General features: G+C 34.0%; 1 protein-coding gene across 1 annotated transcript in view; it reads left to right on the forward strand.

Moving 5' to 3' along the window:
* The window catches only part of SPOCK3 (SPARC (osteonectin), cwcv and kazal like domains proteoglycan 3), a 477,033-nt gene that overhangs the window by 139,076 nt on the left and 313,703 nt on the right, over positions 1 to 24,254 (forward strand). The window contains exon 3 of the mRNA XM_035022754.1: positions 15,569 to 15,614. Within this exon, the coding sequence (XP_034878645.1) occupies positions 15,569 to 15,614 (46 nt within the window). The remainder of the gene's footprint in view (positions 1 to 15,568; positions 15,615 to 24,254) is intronic.

Raw genomic sequence — 24,254 nt, forward strand, 5'->3', positions numbered from 1 at the left:
ATGACCCCAGACCATGACCTGAGCCAAAACCAAGAGTAGGACCCTCAATCAACCTGACCTGTAGCACCCAGTCACCCCAGGGCTCATGCACTTACTATCTGGCATATGAATATCATATGGTAAATTAATGAACTATCTTACGTAGATTTGCATCCCAAAATCTGCAGTGAGTCCACAGCTGTCCCTACAATGTTGATTCTTGTTTAGGGCAATTCAAATTCTAATTAATCACCCCCAGAGTTTATACAAAATTAAGTTATCTGTGATTCAGACTATTCTTACCAAAGTACTTTAAATTAAATTACATTCAGATGATTTATCTATTAGACTTTTGTTTGTTAGGATAGAAATTCCCTCTGGTACCTGAAGTATTAGATATTGAATATGGAGATGCATGTATTGATAAGAAAGACACATAGGGAATTCATGGGAGGAGCAAGAACCATACTACATTTTGTCTTTAGGAAGGGTGGTTGGAAAGGAATGTTATTCAGGATGAGACAGGAGCTGTTCAATTTCTGTTTTGTTTTGTTTTTCTATCTTTTAATATGACTCAGTTCTGCTCTTTCTCTGATCCCACTGCTTTATTCAGTACATATCCTTTTGCTTTCAAAACTTCATATTAGTCATATGTTTTACTTATGCATCCTTTTGGCTTTCTCTTTACTTTAGCTCTATCATTGCCTCTCCCTTCAGGTATTCCCACTGGTGTTCCTGCTTCCAAATATTTAGTTCTCCATACAGTTCCCATTCACATTCTCCAGAGGGAGAGTTAATTGACAGAACATGAAATTGTGGTGTAAGAACTTTTCTGCTCTTGTTTGTTTTTTAAACAAAAGTTTTTTGGGGAGTGGGGGCTCTATATAGTATAATGTCTTTTTTTCCATATTAACTAGACATTAACATCTTACATATTAATATACCAAATTCCATGTATGAGTGAGTGAGTGAGTGAGTGAGTGAATGAATGAACTACACGTTGAAGCTATGAAAGTATTAACTTTCATTGTCAGGGGAATGCTGACAATTTTTAATTTAAAATTATTTGGGAATCCAAAAGAAAACAGCAAAGATTTATTCATTTGAGAGCTCATTAAATGCCAGAAACTGAGCTTGGTATATTTTCATGTTCCGTTATTTAATATCCACAAAAGCCCTGTAAGGGTGATATCATCCAGAGTTTTTCATTTGAAGAAATTGAAGCTAAAATCGTGTAGCTTTTTTAGTATACTTCATTAGTTAATTGTGGAACTAGACATTTTATCCATGGCTATGTTATTCCTAAACTTCCTGCTGTACCATGTTGCCCAAAAGCCAGAATAGTGGCAGGAACAGGGATTTATGGGGTGAGCTTCCAAGAATTGCCTAGAATATAGGGTATCATCATCAAGACAAGAAGTGGCATAGAATACAGCAATCACAATGACTCCTTTCGATTTTCTTTGTGGGTGCTTCCGCCTATCCTTACTGACAGGAAGTAATCACAACTTGTTTTTCAGTGTCAGGTAGGTGGAGGTAAATGTTATGGTTTTATTTCCAATAATCGGAGACAAAATTGCTTGGCAGATGATAGATTTTTGCCATTTCACTTACGCTTCTATATCTCACACTTAACTCAATCCCCTCAAGCTGCCCTATGGATTTTCAAACACTCTGCTTAGACTTCTTTCCAGGGTTCTGCTCGCCTAAAATGACTTACAAAATTCCCTTGCCTTTATTTATTTATTTATTTATTTATTTATTTATTTATTTATTTATTTTAAATTTTTTTATTCTTATGTTAATCTCCATACATTACATCATTAGTTTTAGATGAAATGTTCCATGATTCATTGTTTGTGCATAACACCCAGTGCTCCATGCAGAATGTGCCCTCCTCAATACCCACCACCAGGGTAGAATCTAGTACTACTAACATTACTGTAGTTGCTTTTTAGGAATGACTGATTGTATGCACTCAGGGGACATTTGCAATATAAAAGGAGAGTTTATCAATCCAAATAACAAATTACTGGGAGTGTTAGAAACTTGTTTGCAGGTGGCATTCCCAGGGTCACTTGACCTCGTTAAACTATCTCTCACTTCCGTAGCTCCTAGTACAACAGAACATATGTCACTAGATTGGGACGACACTGGTGGGAAACTGCCCCTTCCCACTTAAGAACGTGGAATATCTTACCATAAGAAATTGACTATTAGGGACAAATACGGTTATATTTAAGGGTGAAAACATGAATAATCAGGTTGAGGAAATTGTAGGAGTGGAGAACATTTATAAAAAGAGAATTTGCCATCGATGCATTTGCAAGAGCCCTTCTAAGTGAGGGATTACCTGCTCCCCCCCAGAGAGATTTTCTTACCTTCTTGGTTATAGTGATTTTTAACTATTCACTGCTTTTTCAACTGTCTGAACCCTTTTATCTTTATAGCACGTATATCCTCCTACCTGAAGCTGATAAACACAGTTCTAATCTAATTTAATACCTGCATTAGAGTACGTTTTAGATGTCATATCACTGTCCATGAACAGCTATGCTAATGTATGAAGGAGCTCAGCACTGCTCGAAACACATTGCTGTTGCCAACACCATAAAATCCTATTTACTTGTGCTTAAAAGTGTTTGATATTGAATTTGCTTTCCCCTGGACTGTAATTAACAACATTCTCAGCTGCTTACAAGATTCAATTGACTGGCAATATTAATCACACAACACAGAGAAACTGGCTATTGCATTTGATTCTTTTTCTTATGTGTTCTTGGCATCTAATCACTGATTAAAACTAAGGAAATGGCTCTTTTCACCATGCTCTGTGGACATTTATTTTCTCGGTTTGTTTAGTCTATAAAGATTCCCCTCCCTCTTCCCTCCATGTTGGATCTTGCTTCTAAATTTCTATAGACATGGAATAAAAACCAAGAAGCAGTATTTCTTGTCAAGAAGAACAGTTTATTCCAGATAATTAAATCCAAGAATGTTCAAAGAAAACACAGCAAGGAACATAAATTAGGTTCCATCAAGGGATATAGGTCGTTCCTCATGAATGGATACTGACAAAACAATTTTGTGTGAAGCTTTGAAAAGTCATTAATAGTTTTGAAACTTTTGAAAACTAGCACATTTTGTAGAAGAAAGCAACAAGGTTTAGTTTTGTGTTTTTAAAATGTACTTCAGACACTTACAAATGTTTCATCTTTATATTTGACAGTATTTTTGAGCTTGCACCTAAGATTTCTGCATACATACTCTTATGAAAACTAGGGTAGATTTTTCTTTTTTTCTTTTTTTTCCCTCACCTTTGCCCAAATGCCATTTGGAGAAACAAAGAATACAGTGTAAATATCAAAATAAAATAAATTAAAAAAAGGTATCATTCCAATGATTATAGAATCTCTTTATTATTCATAAACATTATATAGAACTGTAATATGTAATAGCACCAGAGTCAGACTCTAAACTCCAGGAAGACAATGACACTTTATTTTATTCACTGATTTTACCTTCTTCCTTAGAACTGGAGAATAATAAATAAATCAGTGAACACAAATAATTTAGGAATTCCAACCTAAATTATTTTGCTCACTGATTTATTTATTATTAGGTTGGAATTCCTAAATTATTTTGCATGGCAGATTGCTACTTGCATTTGGAAATTAATTAACAAAATTAAAACTTAGGAAATGGAAGCATAATAAAAATGATTACGAGAATGGACTCCAGAAGCAGATGGTTTGGGTTTGTCCCTGGCTGGGAGACTGGTCTCATAGCCTTTCTTCAACTGTAAATTGAGGTAAAGAATTATACCTATATCACAGGGTAATTACAATGTTTAAAGAGTGACTGGTATAGAGTAATTACTTTATTAGAAATTGTGGTGAATTTATTGTTATTATTCTATGATTCTGGACTCTGTGTAGGTATTAAGGACTCATGCAAATATACCAATGTCATAATGTTTCTAGAAGCCATGTGACAACCTTAAGACATTTAGACTGACTTTGAATCTGCAAGTAAAGGAAAAAATATATATCCTGCAGTAGCAAATCTGGTTATGAATTTGCCTATCTGCTTAGCCACCGTATCTATCTACCCACCCCATCACCATTCCTTTCTGACATACCTGATCCTCCTACACCCGTATACACACACACACACACACACACACTTATGATTAAGTGATTCTGGCACACATAGATACACACTTACATTATGATCCCATATTCTGAAACTACTTTCAGTTTTCCGACTTTTCTGTGCTTTCTTGTGTCTACCTGCATGTCTTTTAATTTGCTGGTGCTTCTGCATGACACATCTCCATTTGCCCTTTTTCTTTTCTTTCTTTTTTTTTAAGATTTTATTTATTTATCAGAGAGAGAGGCACAGAGGCAGGCAGAGGGAGAAGCAGGCTTCTTGCTCAGCAAGGAGCCCGATGTGGGACTCGATCCCAGGATGCTGGGATCATGACCTGAGCTGAAGGCAGACGCTTAACTGACTGAGCCACCCAGGCATCCCTCCATTTGCCCTTCTGCAAGCTGCAGTTCTCAGGCTATGTACTCTGACCCTGATTATATCAGGATAAAACAGATTTAACACTTTGTATACATTATGTTCCTACCATGACTGTGTCTTTATAGACTGTAAATTACATGAGAAGAGAGACTATATCTATGTATTTTCATCTTCTAGTGGCCAATCTACCATGTACCATGTACCATCTACCATGGTACCTGGCACATAAAAAGTGTTACATGAATATTTGCCTAAAAACACCTTTCCTTCCCTCTCTCTCTCCCTCTCTTATCTCCTTACTTCCTTATTTCTTTCCATTTTTTTCCTCGCTTCCTTTTATAAATGGATTCAATACAATAATTAAGTGTAATAAAAGATGAAAACAAATATATGAAATGTATTACAGTGGTTACTAATATTAATCTTTTCTTCCATGCTATTTAAAACTTACTTAAATTTGGGCCTTATTGAAGGACAAATGAGGAGCCCAGATCACCAATAAAACTAGACATTATATGTTAAACATTACCATTGAGCCATATTAAAAAGTTGTTCATTTTTGTGTACATTCAGAAAAAGGAAAAAGGAAGCAGAATTGTATGTATATCTCAGATGTGTAAAACTTTCTCTTAAACTTAAAACACCTGTAATATAGTATTTCTTGCTTTACATCAGATTATTCTAAGTGGAATCTTGTTCTCTTAAAAATATTCTGGTGATTTGAGCTACAAGATGCAATTAGGTGAGAACATCTTGGGCATTTCCTTATGAATTTCATTTTTGTAGTCCTCACTTGGGCGATAGCTTTTTGTGTTTTTTTAAGGATGAGATAGTATTAGTGCAAAATAGTAGTCAATGTAGGATTATTTGCAAATCTGAAGAATTGTGAAAAGTGTATGTGTTTGTACATACATACATGCATACTTCTTGAGAATTATTCTCCTTTCAAATTGATTTTTGTCAAATCGTAAAATAAGTACAGAGTATTATCATATTTTATTATTTAAAGTGCATATATTATTTAATGGCTTGCTTAATATATAATGAAGCAGGTGAATTTCAACCATACAACTTTTTGTTTTTTTTGAGTTTGATGGGTGTATTTTAATGCAATTTCCTGAATATCAACTCAGTTTCATGCATACTTTTACATGTAAGTGTCAGATTTTACTTCAGTCTCTTATGTGTGGACTTGATATAACTATGGTAATTTGATTTTTGCTGGTTGGGTGCTAAAAGGGTGTAAAATAGCAATCTAAGTTATTAAAAAGACTATAAATTTAAAGGTTGTAATTTTGGGCTGCTGCTATCTGAAGTCACCCTTTTCTGACTTCCTAATTATATATTTGATCAATTAGAGTGCTTAGTGGAAAAAAAGTCTCACAGTGAGGCATGAACTCACTTAATTAGTGGACACCTCATAAAAGCAGTTTGTGCTGTTCTTAAAATTTGTTTTCTATAGATTGCTTATTGTAGAAGAGTCTATTAGCATTCATGCAGATTATAATTTTTGTATTGGTTTCTATCATGTGTAGTTTAAGGGTGATTTAAAGTTTCTATTGTGTGTAGTTTATTATAATTAGAGCTATAAAATGCACGACTCTTTATAAGATCACCTGTGTCATAAAATTTTATTGTGATTTATTTTAATGTAAATTTTAATGTGCAGACACATTTTCCCATGGTTACATTTGTTGATAGTTCTTGCTTTTTGAAAACTATAGTCTAAGGCAAGAGAGAATGAACTGATGTGTGTCCTAGATCACATGCAAATTAGAAGCAAAATATTATTGATTTTATCTCTCCTTTGTCATAAGGAAAATATTATTGTAATGTAATTTTTTACAACTACCAAATTAGATAAAAATTTTCAGACATTTGGAGTTGTGGCATTTTATTATTCACTGGATTCACACCATTTTATCAGAAAAAAACTGCAAACCTAGATGCATGAAGTTTGGGTGACATATGTCTAACTGCATCCCCCGTATTATATCAATCAGTGCTGTGCAAGGTATGGTCCACAGACGGATGCTGGTCTACAGCCTGTGTGGAAGAGGTACAGAAATTGGGAGTAAGGATTGAAAAAAATGCCATAGCAATTTGAGAGGAAAACAAATTATATTAACTCTAATAGTAATGAATTTGGGTTCGTATTTTATGTGTCTGTTTTTATTTCATTTTTCAAGTAATTCATCTTATTCTCTTTTACAAAAGGCTTGTTCTGCAGTAGACTTGGAAAAATAAAACTGATTCTTTACCACAGATAGTTTTTGAAGCGCTGCTCTATAGTGAGCAGGCATGTACAGTGAGGTTTACTGAATTCTGAAATTAAAGAACGAATGAGATTTGAAGAACCTTTTCTTGAAAATGCTGACGCTAGAATACTGAAGTGTCAAATGAAGAAAAGAGTTTCCAGCACCCCACTGGGGTATAGAACCTCAAGACGGCCCCCAGTGATGCCCATACCTGGTATTTGAGCTGGACTTAGTGACTCACTTCCAAGAAGTAAAATAGTACAATAGTGAACGCCATTCTGAAATTAGCTTTAAAGAGGCCACCTTCTCTATTAGACATCTCTCGCTGAAGCACTCGGTCCAAAAGTTAGGAAAGAAAGAAAACTTGGCAAAAAACTGCATGAAAGTTCAGATGATCCTCCCTTGGTCAGACCTTCAGAAGAGAATGCAGCCCTGGTTGGCATCCTGACTGCAGCCTTGTGAGAGATTCTTGACCTTTGGAAACTGTCGGAATAAACAGCCACTAAACTGTGGCATAATTTAGTATGCAGCCAGAGACAGCCAATATGGCCTTGTTTAAGAAGAGGGGAGGAGGTGTTTCATCTACTACCAGTGCACAGGGAAGCAAGTGGATTCCTGGGGACTGTTTTTTAGCCGCCATCGTCCATATAATCTTTGACTACTGACTGTAACTATCCGGTATATTGGGCTATTTTTTAAAAAACTACTGTGTTGACTTTTTGATGGTATTATTGTTACATCAATGTTTTAAGACATCTGAAATCTAAAACTTAAATATTGGGACAAACCCCAAGATATATACATAGCACTAATTTTTTTTTTTTTTTTAAAGATTCCATTCATTCATCTGAGAGAGAGAGAATGAGAGACAGAGAGCACGAGAGGGAAGAGGGCAGAGGGAGAAGCAGACCCCCTGCTGAGCAGAGAGCCCGATGCGGGACTCGATCCCGGGACTCCAGGATCATGACCCGAGCCGAAGGCAGTCGCTTAACCAACTGAGCCACCCAGGCGCCCCCATAGCACTAAATTTTTAAATTGAACAAAGCTTCATTTTTTTAGAAAGTTTTCTTTCTCTGTAATGCTGAGAAGGGAAGAGAAGATAATAGTCACAAGGCAAAGCTGGTAGGGCCAGATAAGTCATACTTTAGATCCAAGATTTTGCAAACCAGTGAGCTATGAAAGTAAACACTCTTACTATGGATAATAGCCACTATGCATTAGAATCTCCATGTATATATGAGGAAATCAAGTGATAATAATAATAGTAAAACCAAGTAACAAAAATTGCCTTCAAAACAAAAATGAAAATTCAAAGTGAGAAAAACAGCTTCCAATTTGTGTTTAAAAATAGATATTTTCAAAAAGGTATTCACAGGTATTAACCATGATAAAGGGCCCAGTTGAAGTAACTGGAGTTAACTTATAAATATATTCTTCCTACTACTTAGTCTGAAGAGCTTATTTTTTGCTGTGAGAGAGGAAGAAAAGCACAGAAATAGATTCTTGATTCAATAATGAAATAACTAACACATTTTGTTTCTTAAGATAGCACATTCTAAAAATAATAGTTTGCTTTCATTTATGATTAACTTTTCTTTTTTTACACAGTATTTAGCTTATATTTTGAATAGTACTACATTTTCATTGACTAAATATGCTAAGGATTTATATCAGACTGATAATATGTGTTTAACATTTTCATATTATATAAATTTATTTTTATTTACATTGTTACAATGTTTAACATTTTCATATTATATAAATTTATTTTTATTTACATTTTTTAAAGGTTTTATTTATTTATTTGACAGAGAGAAACACAGCTAGAGAGGGAACACAAGCAGGGGGAGTGGGAGAGGGAGAAGCAGGCTTCCTGCGGATCAGGGATCCTGATGAGGGCCTCTATCCCAGGACCCTGGGATCATGACTTGAGCCGAAGGCAGACGCTCAACGACTGAGCCAACCAGGCGCTCCTTATTTACATTTGATATGATGAACAATTGTCATATTTGTGCTATATTCAATATTTAGTTAAGTAGTTTTTTTAGTTACAAATTATGAGCACTCAAAGTGCTGTTTTAAATACAAAAAGGATATGAAATAAATAGGAAAATAATACTTTATTATTTGCACTATTGGCTACTGTTTTACTATTAATATTTTACAATTTGCTCCAATAAGTACAATAACTATAGTTTTGATTTACTAATCTGAGAAGTGTTCTAGAATTAGAAACACTTTCATGATACCTACAGGCATTTTACCTTAATTTATCCCTTGGTTTCCACTTAAATTGAGGATCATGATGTCATATAGAATACCACATTTGTAACCTGCTCCTAAAACAATTTTTTAATATAACATATCATACAGATTTTGAGAATCATATTATTACTTGATTCTAAATTATATGCCTTGATTTCTTGTGCTGAAAATATGGCCCACTCACCTGTAGATTATATCCAAAGCTAGAGGATATATTTATGGCCAGAAGGAGGAAATGAAATACTTGAAAATTTATAAGCTTTAAGATTTGAGGATTGAATCACATAGATCTGGAACATTAAACACCGTAAACACTTTTTCTTCCCTCAAAAAATGTTGTTTCCCTATGCGGAAATAGGTATTCCATTGAATATTGTTTTCTCATTTTTAAATAAATGTTCTTTTATGGGGGGCAGCACCGTATAGGATAGTAGTACAAGGGTCTTTCTCAGTATAAGACCAGCGTGGCAGGACTTCCAACTTTTTGGCCTACGGTCTCAGTCGTAACTACTCCACTCTGCTATGGTAGGCATCCGAGCAGACGTAGACAAGGTGTAAAAAGATCGTTGTGGCTGTGTTCCAGCAACACTTCAGTTATAAAACAGGTGGGGCCTGGCCCATGGGCCATAGTTGCTAATTTGTGGTATGGAGAAATGTTTAAGCCTACAGGGCCTGGGCCCTACCTCTGGGGTTCAAATCCTACCTCTACTTCTAACCTGCTATGTAAGCTTGAGTAGATTACTTAGTCTCTCTCTGCTTCATTTTCCTCATCTATAAAATAGGAGTGATATTAGAAACACTTACCTCTTACAGATGCTTATAGAACAGCTGCTGGTATGGGGTAAGAGAAAGTGACTTCAAGTCACTGTTTTACTCTATTTCTTTGTTTGTTAGTGTCCTTATAGTTATAATGAAGTTTCCCAATATATTTTTTTTAAGATTTATTTATTTATTTATTTATTTGAGAGAGAGAGAGAATGAGAGAGAGAGCGCATGAGGGGGGCAGGATCAGAGGGAGAAGCAGACTCCCCGCCGAGCAAGGAACCCGATGTGGGACTCGATCCCAGGAGCCCGGGATCATGACCTGAGCCGAAGGCAGTCGCTTAACCAACTGAGCCACCCAGGCGCCTGAAGTTTCCCAATATTTTAAAGTCCTTATTTTATTTATTAAGACAATGTATTTTTTGTGTCTTTCGCTGATATTAAGGAATTACAAGTTTTGTATATCAATGTAAAAGTGACCATATATATTCTGAGGGAGTTTAACTTCAATTTGCAGAGATGTTCAGAGACAATTGAGGAATTCGCTCAATGGCACTGCCCTTTTGCACAATTCATTTTATTTAGGTGTCTAATCTGTGGTGAGTCAGGGAGCATAAAGTGCTTTCTAAAAAATAAAGGACTCATCAAAGTGTTATAAATGAATTCTTTCAGGGTCCTACGACATCACTTGGAAAAATGAATGGTACTTGGGTAATAAATGGGACATTTGGGGGCCTGAAGCAGATAGTTTGTCTCGAATAGATAATTCCTTTATATCTAGACAAAACTTATTTACTCTATCTTGTGATCTAATCATGTGTTAAGTATTTCTGTACAGCGAGCTTTCCCCTTTTGTGAAATAGACTGGCCTATTAGACGAGGCATTCTTCCTATCATACGGTGAAATGTGTAAATGAGTTTGTCATAATATATAACATATTTCCAAAAAAAAAAAAGCAGATTTCCATTGCTATTTTTTAGCTTATAAAACTAGCAGCGCCTCATGATTTGGCTTAGCTATTGAAACACAGGAAGCAGGTGGCTCAGTTGGTTAAGCGACTGCCTTCGACTCAGGTCATGATCCTGGAGTTCCAGGATTGAGTCCCACATCAGGCTCCCTGCTCAGTGGGGAGTCTGCTTCTCCCTCTGACCCTCCCCTCTCTCATGAGCTCTCTCTCTCTCTCTTATTCTCTCTCTCTCAAATAAATAAATAAAATCTTAAAAAAAAAGAAACAGCAAGCAATAAGACTTAATGTTAGTAGGGAAATTCTGAAGTTTTGTACAAGAAGGTTTGGGGAACATAATCACAAAATACAGAAATCCTAGAAAATTTAACTTTCTACTCCTCAACATAGATTCACATGAGTATCATCATAGGGTCTTTACTTTTGTGTACATATAAAAAGGCTAACCAAGTTTTTGTCAATAATTGAAGCAATAGCTTATTATATTTACCTTTGCTTTGATTCTAGAGATTTGAATCAAAAAACAAAATTGTTGTCGAAAGGTTAAAAGTTAGGGATCTTCCTGTCTTTTATATTTCCCCTAAATATAAACCTTTTACTGATTTACTTGCTCCTCGGGAATAAATGGAATCTTTTGAGTGTGGGAATTCTGGCCCAGACTCTCCTCCCGTGAAGAGGACTAGGGGCCAGAAACATTCTCCCTAATTCCCTATATGTTTGTGTCCTCTGAGCCTGAATTTCTCCAACTGCGGGCATTTCTTGCACTTGTTTTCTCAATCCCAGGTTGGCTTATTTTTGATCTAAACCGAAGTTTGAGAACAACAAATATTCACACAAAGCTTTTTGAGACAAAAGGAATTGTGCCTGAATGAACACCTACATGAAAATAATTTTATCTCTTATTCTGGCAAAATTCCTAGATTTAATGAGGTGAAACCATTTTCAGAAAAAAAAAAAAAAGAAGCCTAGTGATGTGAGAACACAAAGAAAAATATCTAAAAATAGTTGATAGGCTAATTACTTTGCTTTTCTAAACTGTGTCAGATCTCCACAATGGCCAGACATTGACATTGCTCTTGACTTATCCAAAAGAACTAGGTTCATGGTTTACATTATGATTATAAATTTTTAGATAGCTATGGCCCCAAACTAACCTAACATGAGCATGTTATTCTTTATTTCCCCCAAGATTTATATTTCTTATTTGTAAAGCAATCTTAGAAAATGGCATACTTCAAATGAGATAACACTGGTTACTTTTTTTTATTAAGTTTTTAATTTTAATTCCAGTATAGTTAACATACAGTGTTATATTAGTTTCAGGTGTACAATATAGTGATTCAACAACTCTATACATTACTCAGTGCTCATCATGATGTGCACTCTTAATCCCCTTCACCTATTTCCCCCCTCCACCTCCCCTTTGGTAACCATCAGTTTGTTCTCTGTAGTTAAGTGTCTGTTTCTTAATTTGTCTTTCTTTTTTTTTTTCTTTGTTCATTTGTTTTGAATCTTAAATTCTACATATGAGTGAAATTGTATGATATTTGTCTTTCTCTTATTGACCTATTTGCTTCACATTATACTCTCTAGCTCCATCTGTGTTGTTGCAAATGCATGATTTAATTCTTTTTTTATGACTGACCAGTATTCCATTGTATATATATATATTCCACATCTTCTTTATTCATTCATCTATCAGTGGACACTTGGGTTGCTTCCATAATTTGGCTATTGTAGATAATACTGCAGTAAACATAGGGGTGCATATATCTTCTCAAATTAGTTTTGTATTATTTGGGTAAATACCCAGTAGTGCAATTACTGGATTGTAGGGTAGTTCTCTTTTTAAATCTTTCCACAGTGGCTGCACCAGTTTGCATGCCCACCAACAGTGTATGAGGATGCCCTTATCTTCACATCTTTCATATCTTCTCCAACACTTGTTGTTTTTTGTGTTTTTGATTTTAGCCATTCTGACAGTTGTGATGATTGTGTTATTCTGAAGGAAGTTATTTAAATATGGTTGAGGCTATATTTTGCCTCTATCTATCTATCTATCTATCTATCTATCTATCTATCTATCTATCTGTCTATCTATCTATATCATCTATCTATCATCTATCTATCTATCTCCACTTAATTCCTGCTCATCTGTACAGATGCTGGGTATTTCAAACACTGTGTGTTGTATCAAACATGTTTTCACATTGTTGAGCTTCAGTGCTAATGATGTCAGCCTCACCTTTATTCCTTCTTCTACTTTTATTTGGTATTTATATGGATGGAGTAACTACGGCAGCGAAAACTTACCCACACCTTCTTGGGGGATGTCACTGATAGCCGTACCACTTCAGAAGAGTCTGAAGTGGTAGCAGAAAATTTGCCTTCTTGCATTAACTACAATTATAAATGGTAGGCTTTAAAAAAGTTCACTGCATCTCATGTTCAATATTTTGGAGGGTGTTCACTTTCAAAAATGTTATGAGGAGTTCATAGTTCTTTCTAAGCAACCAGAAAAACTAAAGGACTTTGTTAGCAGTAATGAAAGGTTGTCCAATGGTGATGTTGCTCAGAGATACTAACAGAGATGAACCTGGTGCTTCCAATCAGCAAGTGTGCATTAGCAGCTCCTTTATGTCAGATGTTGTGCAGATATTTACGTTTTTTTTAATAACTAATCCCCCCAGCACCTTTGTCAGATAGGCAGGTATTTTTTTTCCCAACTTTAGTCACAGGATCTGAGGTTTACATCATTTTCTTTCTTTTTTTTAAGATTTATTTATTTATTTATTTGAAAGAGTGAGAGAGTGAGCAAGTGAACATGGGCAGCGGGGAGGGGCAGAGAGATGGGCAGAGGGAGAGGGAGAAGCAGACTCCCCGCAGAGCAGGGAACCAGACGCGAGACTCATCCCAGGACCCTGGGATCATGACCTGAACTGAAGGTGAAGGTGACGCTTAACTGACTGAGCCATGCAGGTGCCCCAGTTTACATCATTTTCTAAAGTAATACAGCTAATAGGTGGTAAAGTTAGACTTAAATTTAAGTTCTCCAAATCCACCACTCATTCTGTCTAGTTTAGTTTAGTTTTGTTTTGTGTTTTGTCTTGTTTTGTTTTGTTATGCTTCAAGGAGAAATTCCAACTCCTCTCTATGCTTTGAATGAGTGCTAGTCATCATCCCCACATAGTTAAGATGTAATTTTAAAAAATAAAAGTTATTAAATGAGTGTATTGTGGTCCTCAGCCAAAGTTTTGAGACTGGAGTGGAGGAATTTAATTTGAAAGCTTAATTTCCCAAGAATTCTTTCATTCTATAATTTTTTACAAAGATATTTTAAAGAGAGCCTAAGCAATCAGTATTTATTTAATTATCCAGTGATGTTTTCTTCCCTTCACCTGATCCTAGGTAATTTATTGCATAACCTGTCAGTGTAGACTACCATAACATGCCACTGTCTTAACATAACCTTATCTCAACCTAAATAAAAGATTGACAGAGATGATTTCTGAAGTTTTTTTTTTCTTTTTCTTTTTCTTTCATTTAAAATTGTTAAGGTGGGAATGCAGAATGTGGTGATGAGTGATTAGTTACAATAAGGAAAAGCTTTTGCTTTTTAAAAATTTAAAATTTTTGAATAAGTAAGTTAGGAAGTGTATTTATTTCCATAATTAAAAGGTGCTACATTTTCTTCTTTGTATAAAAGAGGGTTTTAGCAAAGAGGTTAGAAAGAAGATTCAGAGAATCTCTACTTGACTTTTTTAGATGCCCTGGGTTCTGTAGATTTCCAATGCCCTGACTTCAGTGGGTTTAAGAGTGTGGAGTTAGAAAACGTTTAGTCAAGGAGCCTCACCATGATGTACTACTCTTTCTTACTATAGTGAAAATAGCTTATTAATTTCAACAGTTAAGTGTGTTTTATTGACCATAAAATATGATATAGCTTATTAATTTGAACAGTTAAATTTGTTTTATCTACCATAAAATATGATATGTATGCAGTTCATCTACAAGGCTTTTAGGGTGGTAAACCAGTAAATACAATAGATTGAGTCAATGTGTTTTGCTTTTTAAAAAAATTTTCTCAATATGCATTGCCTCATCTTAGTGTTGTATAGTCGTATTTACTAAATGTATATATAGTAAATATATTGTAATGATTCTTTTCCATATCAAAGATTTAAACTTTAGACAAGATTTAATTAGGTGTGAATTTTTTTCAAACTTCCAATTGCATTTTGATGAACTCCTTAAATATCAACAATTATCATGTGACAGATTTACATAAAGTCAATTTATACTATATGAGCTACAGCAGACTCACTTGGTATTTTTGCTGCTGTATTGATGGTTCCATTTACTATTTTACTAGTGGAAAATGAAGTTGTGTAACTGGAAACTGGTAAGATACTTTTATAGCTTATTAGCTTAGGGTAATTATCTCCATGTTCTCTTGCACATTGAATTGCAATTGAAAGTATTACATTATAATATTTAGGTGAAATGGCAACCAAATATAATTAAATTATTATAGTAAACATTGACTTGCAATGAAAATGAACACATTTATTGAAAAACATTTCTATAACATGTAAACAGTGTGTTCCCTTTTGATAACTATTGTTTTTCTCTTGTTCCTTTTTTTATTTTTATTTATTTATTTATTTATTTTATAATTTGCTGCTTGCCATTACAGGAAGTAGAGGTTTGTATTCAGCTTCTGTATTTCATATTTTATTCTAGATTTTATATGAATCTTTACAATTTAATTACTCATATACACTCAATTCACATTATTTTCCTCCTCAGGATGATTATTTCCACACTTGGAGTCCAGGAAAGGCCTTCGATCAGGGTAAGAATCTAATTATTTTAAAATAAAAATCTTCACATGTTTATAATCACTATACTTTCAACATGATATTTATTGTTTGTTAGATTCTTAAAATACTAAGTAGGAGAGCTTAGATAATGGAAAAATCATATAATAATTAGTTGCATTACAGAATATGTAGTCAGTAATAAGTGAATTAGATATCGTGATTATATCAGAACGTCTTTCATTCTTAGATACGTATATTAGATTACTGATTTGGCTTCTGAACTTTATCGTGCCCATTATTTTTAGCTGATACAAGTCACTTCATTCAGTATTCAAATATACTCAAGCACATTCAGTAGGACATAGATTTATTTGTGCAAAATTTTAAAACAAATGACTTTGCAATCTGTGTTTCAATTAATAAAAACATTCATTTAAAACAGCACTGACTGGTAGTTAGACTCAGCTAGGGTCTTAGTAAGACCCAAAAGGGAAAGTCATATGTAAAACAGGTTCTCCTGCCTCCATACACAGTTTGTACTTCTGGTTATGTACTTGAGAAGGAAAAGTGGGAAAGATGCATGGGGAAGGAAGATGTGGAACAGAAACATCAAGTGCAATGCAATCATAATGATATAAATGATTAAACAGTTTTGTTTGCTAAATTCTACACTATTAGAACCAGAGACTCTTCCTTTTTAAGTCTGGTACAAAAGGAATTTCTACTTTACATTGACTATAATAACCTTACAAAAGATATTACTTCCTGAAGTAGAACCATTTAAAAATAGAAATTATTTTTAAGAATGAGTTGTAATATGTTATGAAGGGAATCTTAGGGAATTTTGCTATGTCTCCAAATTTTTGACTTAATATGTGCAATGAATGCTACAACAGCTAATTTCTCTGAGTGAGAACCAACCTGGATGGACCTAGCTGGGGACATTGATATTAGCCTGTAGTCTGAAACAGTCATTCACATCCAATCCCCCCTTTAATATTATTTCTTTTTTGCTGTACTTCATGTGATTTCACTATTATTATCTAGAGTGTTTATTTGTGGAATCTGTATTTTATAATTCTAATTTTTTTTATTTCACTAATAATATAAGTCAAGCCAAATGTACTAAAAGACAAGCAATAAAAAAATGACATACAGACTGAGATATATTTGTGAACTTTCTTGGGAAATAAATTTTTATGATGGATTCATAAACCTTGAAAAAATCAGAATTATCCATGAAATGGATGTTAACACTTAAATTTGCCATACTTGGTGCATCCAATTACAATAAAGATGGTTTGGGCTTTGTGTGTGTGTGTGATAATTTGTTGAACTACAATTTATCTCCTGTTAAAAAAAATGAAGAAAAAAAGGTTGCAGTAAAGAGGCTTCCAAACCCTGGTAAGATTGGCTTAGTTTAATTTTCAAAGAGGTTTTTAATATACTAATTTGTCAAAAATATCATATTTATCAGACAGAGAGAAGCTCATGACATAATAATAGCTAATAGAGTGCTCTATATCCAGTCACTATTCTAAGTATTCAATACATGAGTTCATTTAATCTTTGCAATAACCTTGTCAAATAAATGAGTAAGGTGAAGCACTTAAGAAGCTTAAGCTCCTACTCAAGGTCATATTCCTGCAAAGTGGCAGAGTCAGGATTTAGATCCAGGCAATCTGACCCCTGAACCCCATTTCCTAACTACTATGTGACACTCTTGCTCATATGATAGCATTAAAATGAAATAATGACATACTAGTGGTATTTTGAAGTCTATGTTTTAAAAATAAATATTTGCAGACGAACATAAGAGGCTATGGACTCTGAGAAACAAACTGAGGGTTCTAGAGGGGAGGGTTCTAGAGGGGTGGGGGGATGGGTTAGGCCAGTGATGGGTATTAAAGAGGGCACGTTCTGCATGGAGCACTGGGTGTTATGCACAAACAATGAATCATGGAACAGTACATCAAGAACTAATGATGTGATGTATGGTGATTAACATAACATAATAAAATTAAAATAAATAAATAAATAAATAAATAAATAAATAAATAAATATTTGCTTAAGTGAGTATTAGAAATAGAGCTAGTAGCTGTGTTTCTATGTTTTAAATAATATTTTGTAGATTATCAGACCCAGGGTTTTGGTTGATTGAACATACGTAGTTGATAAACGTATATGGGAAAATTTAGTATCAACAGATAAAAAAGGAAAATGGAAAAAAATAGACTGAGATACATGTATTTGTTTTGTATTTGTTTTTTTTTTTTTAAAGATTTTTTTTTTTCTTTTTATTATTTGAGAGAGAGAATGATATAGAGCATGAGAGGGGGGAGGGTCAGAGGGAGAAGCAGACTCCCTGCTGAGCAGAGAGCCCGATGCGGGACTCGATCCTGGGACTCCAGGATCATGACCTGAGCCAAAGGCAGTCGCCTAACCAACTGAGCCACCCAGGCGTCCCTGTTTTGTATTTGTTTTGACTTTGAGTCATATTAACTAATCCATTGGTAGACCATACTGAGGAGTGAGAAAAATTATCCTGTTCTCATCTAGCTCTGAATAAGATAGACAGTGTGCATCACTTGGATAGAAGAGACTTGAGATATGCTAATTTCTCATGTTTCTTGTTTTTTTTATGAAGGAAGAATCTTCTGTTAAGTACCGTTTTCAAAATCAGATTGAACTTTTAAGCATAAAATAATTTATGACTTTTTAGAAGTATTTATAATTTTTAATGTATTTTTATGGTATATGGACATCCATATCACATATCAATATAAATTGATTTTCTGCAGTTTTTTTGGGGGGGTGTTTGCATATTTCTTGAAAGGAATGAAGAAAAAGTTACTTTAGTATTACATTTTTTTAGCATTACATTTTTTATGCTGATATTTATACCATTTTACCATATACATTTCAAGTTATGTCTTACTTTGTTTTCTACAGAATGGTCCACAAAATATGCAGAAATTAAAGTACTACTAATGAAAATATTAATATTTTTATGACAGAAAAGGTGCAATTTCTCATCACCAAACCCTTTGTATGTGTATGCATAAATATGCACATGCATACATAGATAAGCATATACATAATTTGCACATGCATAGACACACATATTTGCATGTATAAGCTTTCTTCTAGGTAAAACTCAACTGATTATTCATATATAGCTTATCTACCTTGTGGCTTAACTGTGACAGATTTTTCATCTTGCGAGTTTCTTTTCATAAATCAGAATGTTTCTATATTGTTTTTGTTTTTTGTTTTACCAGTAAAATAGTAAGAGTTTTGGGAAAATATAATAGTTTTAAATAAATTTCAGTAAAACCATTTTGATGATGGTAAAATCTGCTTTATAATAAAGGAAAGCATACTGATGCCCAAAATAAATTTGTTTGTATTTCTCCACGTAGAATTTTCTGTGCCATTACTTCTGTTCATTAGTGTGGCTAATCATGAGTTGACACAACAGAAATTGACTGAAAAAGAGTTTTAATGAGGACATGCATTTTCTTGAATATGACATGAAAACTTAATGTTTACTACGACAAACTTAGAGGGGAAATGCATGGATGAACCTAGAGTGGTAGCATGATAAAATTTTAAACAATTTAATAAAGACTTTAAATAGATAAGCTGTAGCTTAAAGAAAAAAGAAAACAACACTTTTTTTTTTTTCCTTTTCATTTCATTAACCCTGCCTTGTTTTTGGTCATGGATTAATTTGGGTTAATAATAGCTAAGTCACCGAAATTTTTAGCAGGAATTCCTGTCAGTTGTTTAGAGAATCCACAGGTACTAAAGTGCTATCTGTACAAGGAATCCCTTTTATTCAAAAATTCTTTTTCTCCAGGATATGATATTCAGGTAGCCTGAGATGAAATAGTTGGAAGCAAAATGTGTTTTGCATACATTTCCCTCATTTTACTATCCAATCCAGCTTGGAGTTGTTCCCCTTGGTATCCTCCATGGCAGTGAATTACAATCAATAGATTAATAACAAAGAAGCTGAATTTAAATAGATGCAGAGATTTCAAGACAAATCAGTTTCACATTATTGATGTGTTTCTCCTGCTCAGGCGGATTTCTGAGGTGTGGAAAGAGGGGCAAGGATTGTGCCTGTGGCTTAGATCAGGATCCTTCAGCCATTTCATAGCAAACCAGTCAGGGGCTCTCTTCTTAAATCTGGACCTCTGTGCGAAGGGCAGCCTAAATTCTTCTGGCTCATCAGTGGCATGTAATTCAACAAAATTTCCTCAAGAACTGGTGTGCTAGGAGACCATTGCTAAACTCAAACTGCTGAGTCTAGGCAGGAGAAAGAGACGTGGGCACATGTGCACCTGTGCACATTATATCAATAATATCAATATATTGGTAATATTACCACCACTATCTCTCTCCATTCTTGCAAAGATTAGTGGAGAGTGAGAACAAAGACTGAGATCTTTGAAAGGACAGTGGGATGCTAAGCCATATGCTTATACATTGTTTCTCTCTTTTCAGGATCAGTTTGTAGAGCTTCATTTGATTCCCATAAATTTTCTCATCCTTTACAAAACATCTCACATATACCAACAGTCAGATCCTGATGTCCCATTGCAATCAGTCTCTGGCTACAAAGGAAGAACTGTTGAGATTTCCTCTGGAGCTTTTATTCCCTTCAGTGAACAGAGCTGTTCATTGTATGATGGCTATAATTATTTTTGAAACTGAGAAAGACTAGTGTGTGAGAAAACACCCCCCCCCAACTTATCTTTCCCTTCGTAAGCTACACTACCATACTTTTTAAGGTAGAGTATATGTGTATTGCAAAATGGAGGTAGTGCCTCTCTCCCAGATGACTTTAATTTTCACTTGTTTACATGAGGGTCTTTTTTTTTTTTCCATGTTCTTAGATGGTATTTATTGATAGTAGCCTCAAACAATAGATAGATCTGATCCATGCCTTACAATAGAGGCATGGTTGTGCCATAATGCTGCTTTGTGTCAGGGCTTGGGGCCTTTTGGCATTTTTTCTAGTGGAAAAATTGGTGTTCTTAGAATTAAAATTCAGTGTTGACAACACACAAAGATAATTATATGGTCACAATATTTTCTAAAAATGTCTTCAATCATTTAAAATGTGAATTCTGAACCATAATTTGATCTGAATCATTATTTGATCAACTCACAAGACTTGATTTAGTATTTTTGTATCGTTTTGGACAAATTACTTGTTGGGTATTTAAGTGCTAATAGCCATGTCAGTTTGCATTATACATTAGTTATATCATCCATGGTGGCAACTTTGGCTCATAGAAGCCCTCTAGAAAACCTGAAAAAAAAATTCAACCTAGAAATGAACAATGCATGTTCATTTATTTCATGTCAGGTTTAGTACATAAGAACTACATAGGGCTTATAAATGAGAAATGTATTTTCTCTTCCTATCCAATTCTGATTTTTTTATACAAGAATGGTATTTAACCTGTTTTACCCCCAAAATCTAGGAAAATAAATATAAGATTTTCCATAAAATGTAGGAATCAGGAATCTTACATTGCTCTATTCTATGTCAGTGCTATTTTCTCCATTGAATAATAAACATTGCATAAAAGTTTGCATTTTTAATTTACAAGATAAAATCAAGATTAATAATGCTTCATTTGGTTCATATCACAGTAACCTACATACATGTGCAAGAAGGTAAATTATATTTATTTCTTTTCAATGGCCTTATGTTACTAAATTGTGAATCAAATTTATAGAGCAAGAGATTGATTACATATACCTCAAAGGTGTTCAGATTTTAAGAAATAAGATTCTTATCTCAGACTATGTTAACCTAACATAGTAGTAAGTATTGTGAAGATTGAAAAAAAGAGTAGATATATAGGAAGTCCTATTTTTTAATAGGAAACCTCCATTGATTAGAGAGGTGATCAGTCCTGCCTACACATGAAATTTACTAAGCATTCACGTAAAAAGCAGTTGCTAATCTGGGGTAGATTCTGGGCACTTTGTGTATGTCTTTGTGTGTATGTGTGTGTATATGTGTGTGTGTTTTAATTTTTAAGAGTTATAATAAAATATACATAACACAAAATTTCCTATTTTGACCATTTTTATGTGTACAAGTCAGTGGTATTAATTCACATTTTTGTGAAATTACCACCACTATCTCTCTCCAGAACTCTTTTTATCTTCCCAAACTAAAATGCTATACCCATTAAACCCAGTTTCCCCTCTTCCCAGTTTGCGGCACGCAGCATTCTACCTCCCACCTCTATGAATTTGACTATTCTAAGTATATTATATAAGAGGAATCATACAGAATTTGTCCTTTTGCGACTGACTTACTTCACTTAGCCTTATCACCACAGGGCTCATCCGTGTTGTAGAATGTGTCAGAATTCCCTTCTTTTTAAGGGTTATATCATATTCTATTGTATGGATACACTACATTTTTTTTCCATTCATACACTGATGGATACTTGGGTTGCTTCCACATTTTCGTCATTGTAAAAATGTAACTATGAATATTGACATGCAGATATTTATTTGAATCTTTGCTTTCATTTCTTTTAAATATGTACTCATAAGTGGAATTGTTAGATCATATAGTAATTCTATGTTTAATTATTTGAGGAACCACCATATCATTCTCCATAATGGCTGTATCATTTTACTTTGCCACCAGCAATACGGAAGAGTTCCAATTTCTCCACATCGTCACAATATTTGTCATTTTGGTGTGTGTGTGTGTGTGTGTGTGTGTTTTGATAATATCCATCCTGATGGGTGTGAATGTGTTTGTTTTATAAACTCTACAGTTTATTATTTTATGCAGATACAGTTGAAAATCACAGGGTATAAGCAATGACTTATCAAAATAATTCTCCTCAGTGATTCTGTTTTGGAGTACAAATAGGTGTTTTTTTGTTTTTTTTTTTTCAAAACAACCACAAATGTCAGAGAATTTTAAATTACTTAGTCACATTTTCAGATCTGATGCCAGAAGTCCCCCAAAGATAAAATCATCATTTCCATTGAAGAATACTTCCTGTGTGTCAGGTATTATAAATAACACAATCATTGGGCTAAATTAAAAAGTAAATATATTCCTTAATTTGCAGAGGAAACTGAAACTGAGAGGTGTTAATAAAGGTGACAAAGCTAATAAGTGTTGTAGTTGGGTTTGAAATCTTGTTATTAGTGGATTAGAAGTTCATTTGCTCTTTCATTATGCAATATGGCTTTAGATTTAGCTCATCTGTATGCACATTTTTGGTCTGTGTCTCTATTCAGAGATACATTTTTTTCATGAAAAGACATGGTAGGAATGACACAGGGGAACATAGGTAGCTAAAAGGTTAACCATCAGGTACACATTGGATCACATTTAGGACCACTACCAAGGAAAGGAGGTGTTTGTAACTTGTATTCTAATTTTCAGAATGGAGGAATATAGATTTTTAAACTCAGTTATATAATTGTTATCTAATAAGTACAAGGGTTGTTGCATTGAGGTGTATTTCCATCACTTGGGAATAACTTAACAGCATATCTGTAGGACAAGAATGTGTTCCAAAGATGTACAAAAGTTTCTGAGGAATACCTTCTTGGAAGTTACTTTTCACTGAAGTATCCTGAACACAATTCTCAACCCACTCTTTTATATGAAATGTGGAAAAGAAATACACGTTTTTAGTATATTAAATTATTGGCATTGAAACTTAGAGGCAACTTTGGCCTAGCCACTTATACTGTTTCCAATGTGCAGGCTTAAATTTCTACTTGGATATGCTATTCCACCTTCACATAGCACTTATTACTTGAAAACTGCTTCTTAAATTAAAATAAAATCTGTTTCCTTGTGTCCAATTCTTGCTCTTACACCCTTGATCAGGAGTGAGTAAATTCATCCTTCTACATGAAAATTATGTGAATATTTGAAAGTAGCTAGTATGGTACTCTTTCTAGAAGATTTTTAATTAATTAATTTTAAAATTAATGAAAGATTTTGATTAGATACTCTGCTGCTCATCATATAGATACTGGAATATCTCAGCACAATCTCTTCTAGTTCTAACATTTCACACTTTTTTTTACATAGATTGGTAATTTTGCTATTTAGCTCTAGATTTTTTTTCTCTCCTCTTAGCATATTTCTTGATAATTCTACCAGGTTCTCCTCTTCTGTGCTTTAATATTGCATTGCGATAGCTAAAATAAATGGTTGATAGGCAGGATAGTTGAGTGGGCATTTGATTAGATCATCTAGACATGAATTTAAATCACAATTATGGCAAAATAGGCTATATTACCTTATGCAAGTAATTTAACCATTCTAAAGTTGTTTTCTCTTCAATAAAATATGAGTAGATTCCTAATTTACAAAGTTGTGTAACTGAACAAAAAAGTATGTAAAACCTATGCATACAATAATATGTGAAATGTTCAGTATTTTTCCTTCTCTCTCATATTTCTTCTGAAGACAATTAGTAAACTTTCACTACTTTTATGTATTTGAAAACAATGTTTTTGTCCTGACATAATAATTTGTTCCTTCTATACAATATTTCAATAATCAGAGTGGCCATGTTAATTATTGGACTTAATACTGTTAAACAGTAGTTATTTTGAGAGTTTTTATGAAAAATTATATTCCTTGACACATTTG

Source organism: Mirounga leonina, unplaced genomic scaffold, assembly GCF_011800145.1.
Source record: "Mirounga leonina isolate KUSES-001 unplaced genomic scaffold, KU_Mleo_1.0 Mir_176, whole genome shotgun sequence".
Lineage (NCBI taxonomy): Eukaryota > Metazoa > Chordata > Mammalia > Carnivora > Phocidae > Mirounga > Mirounga leonina.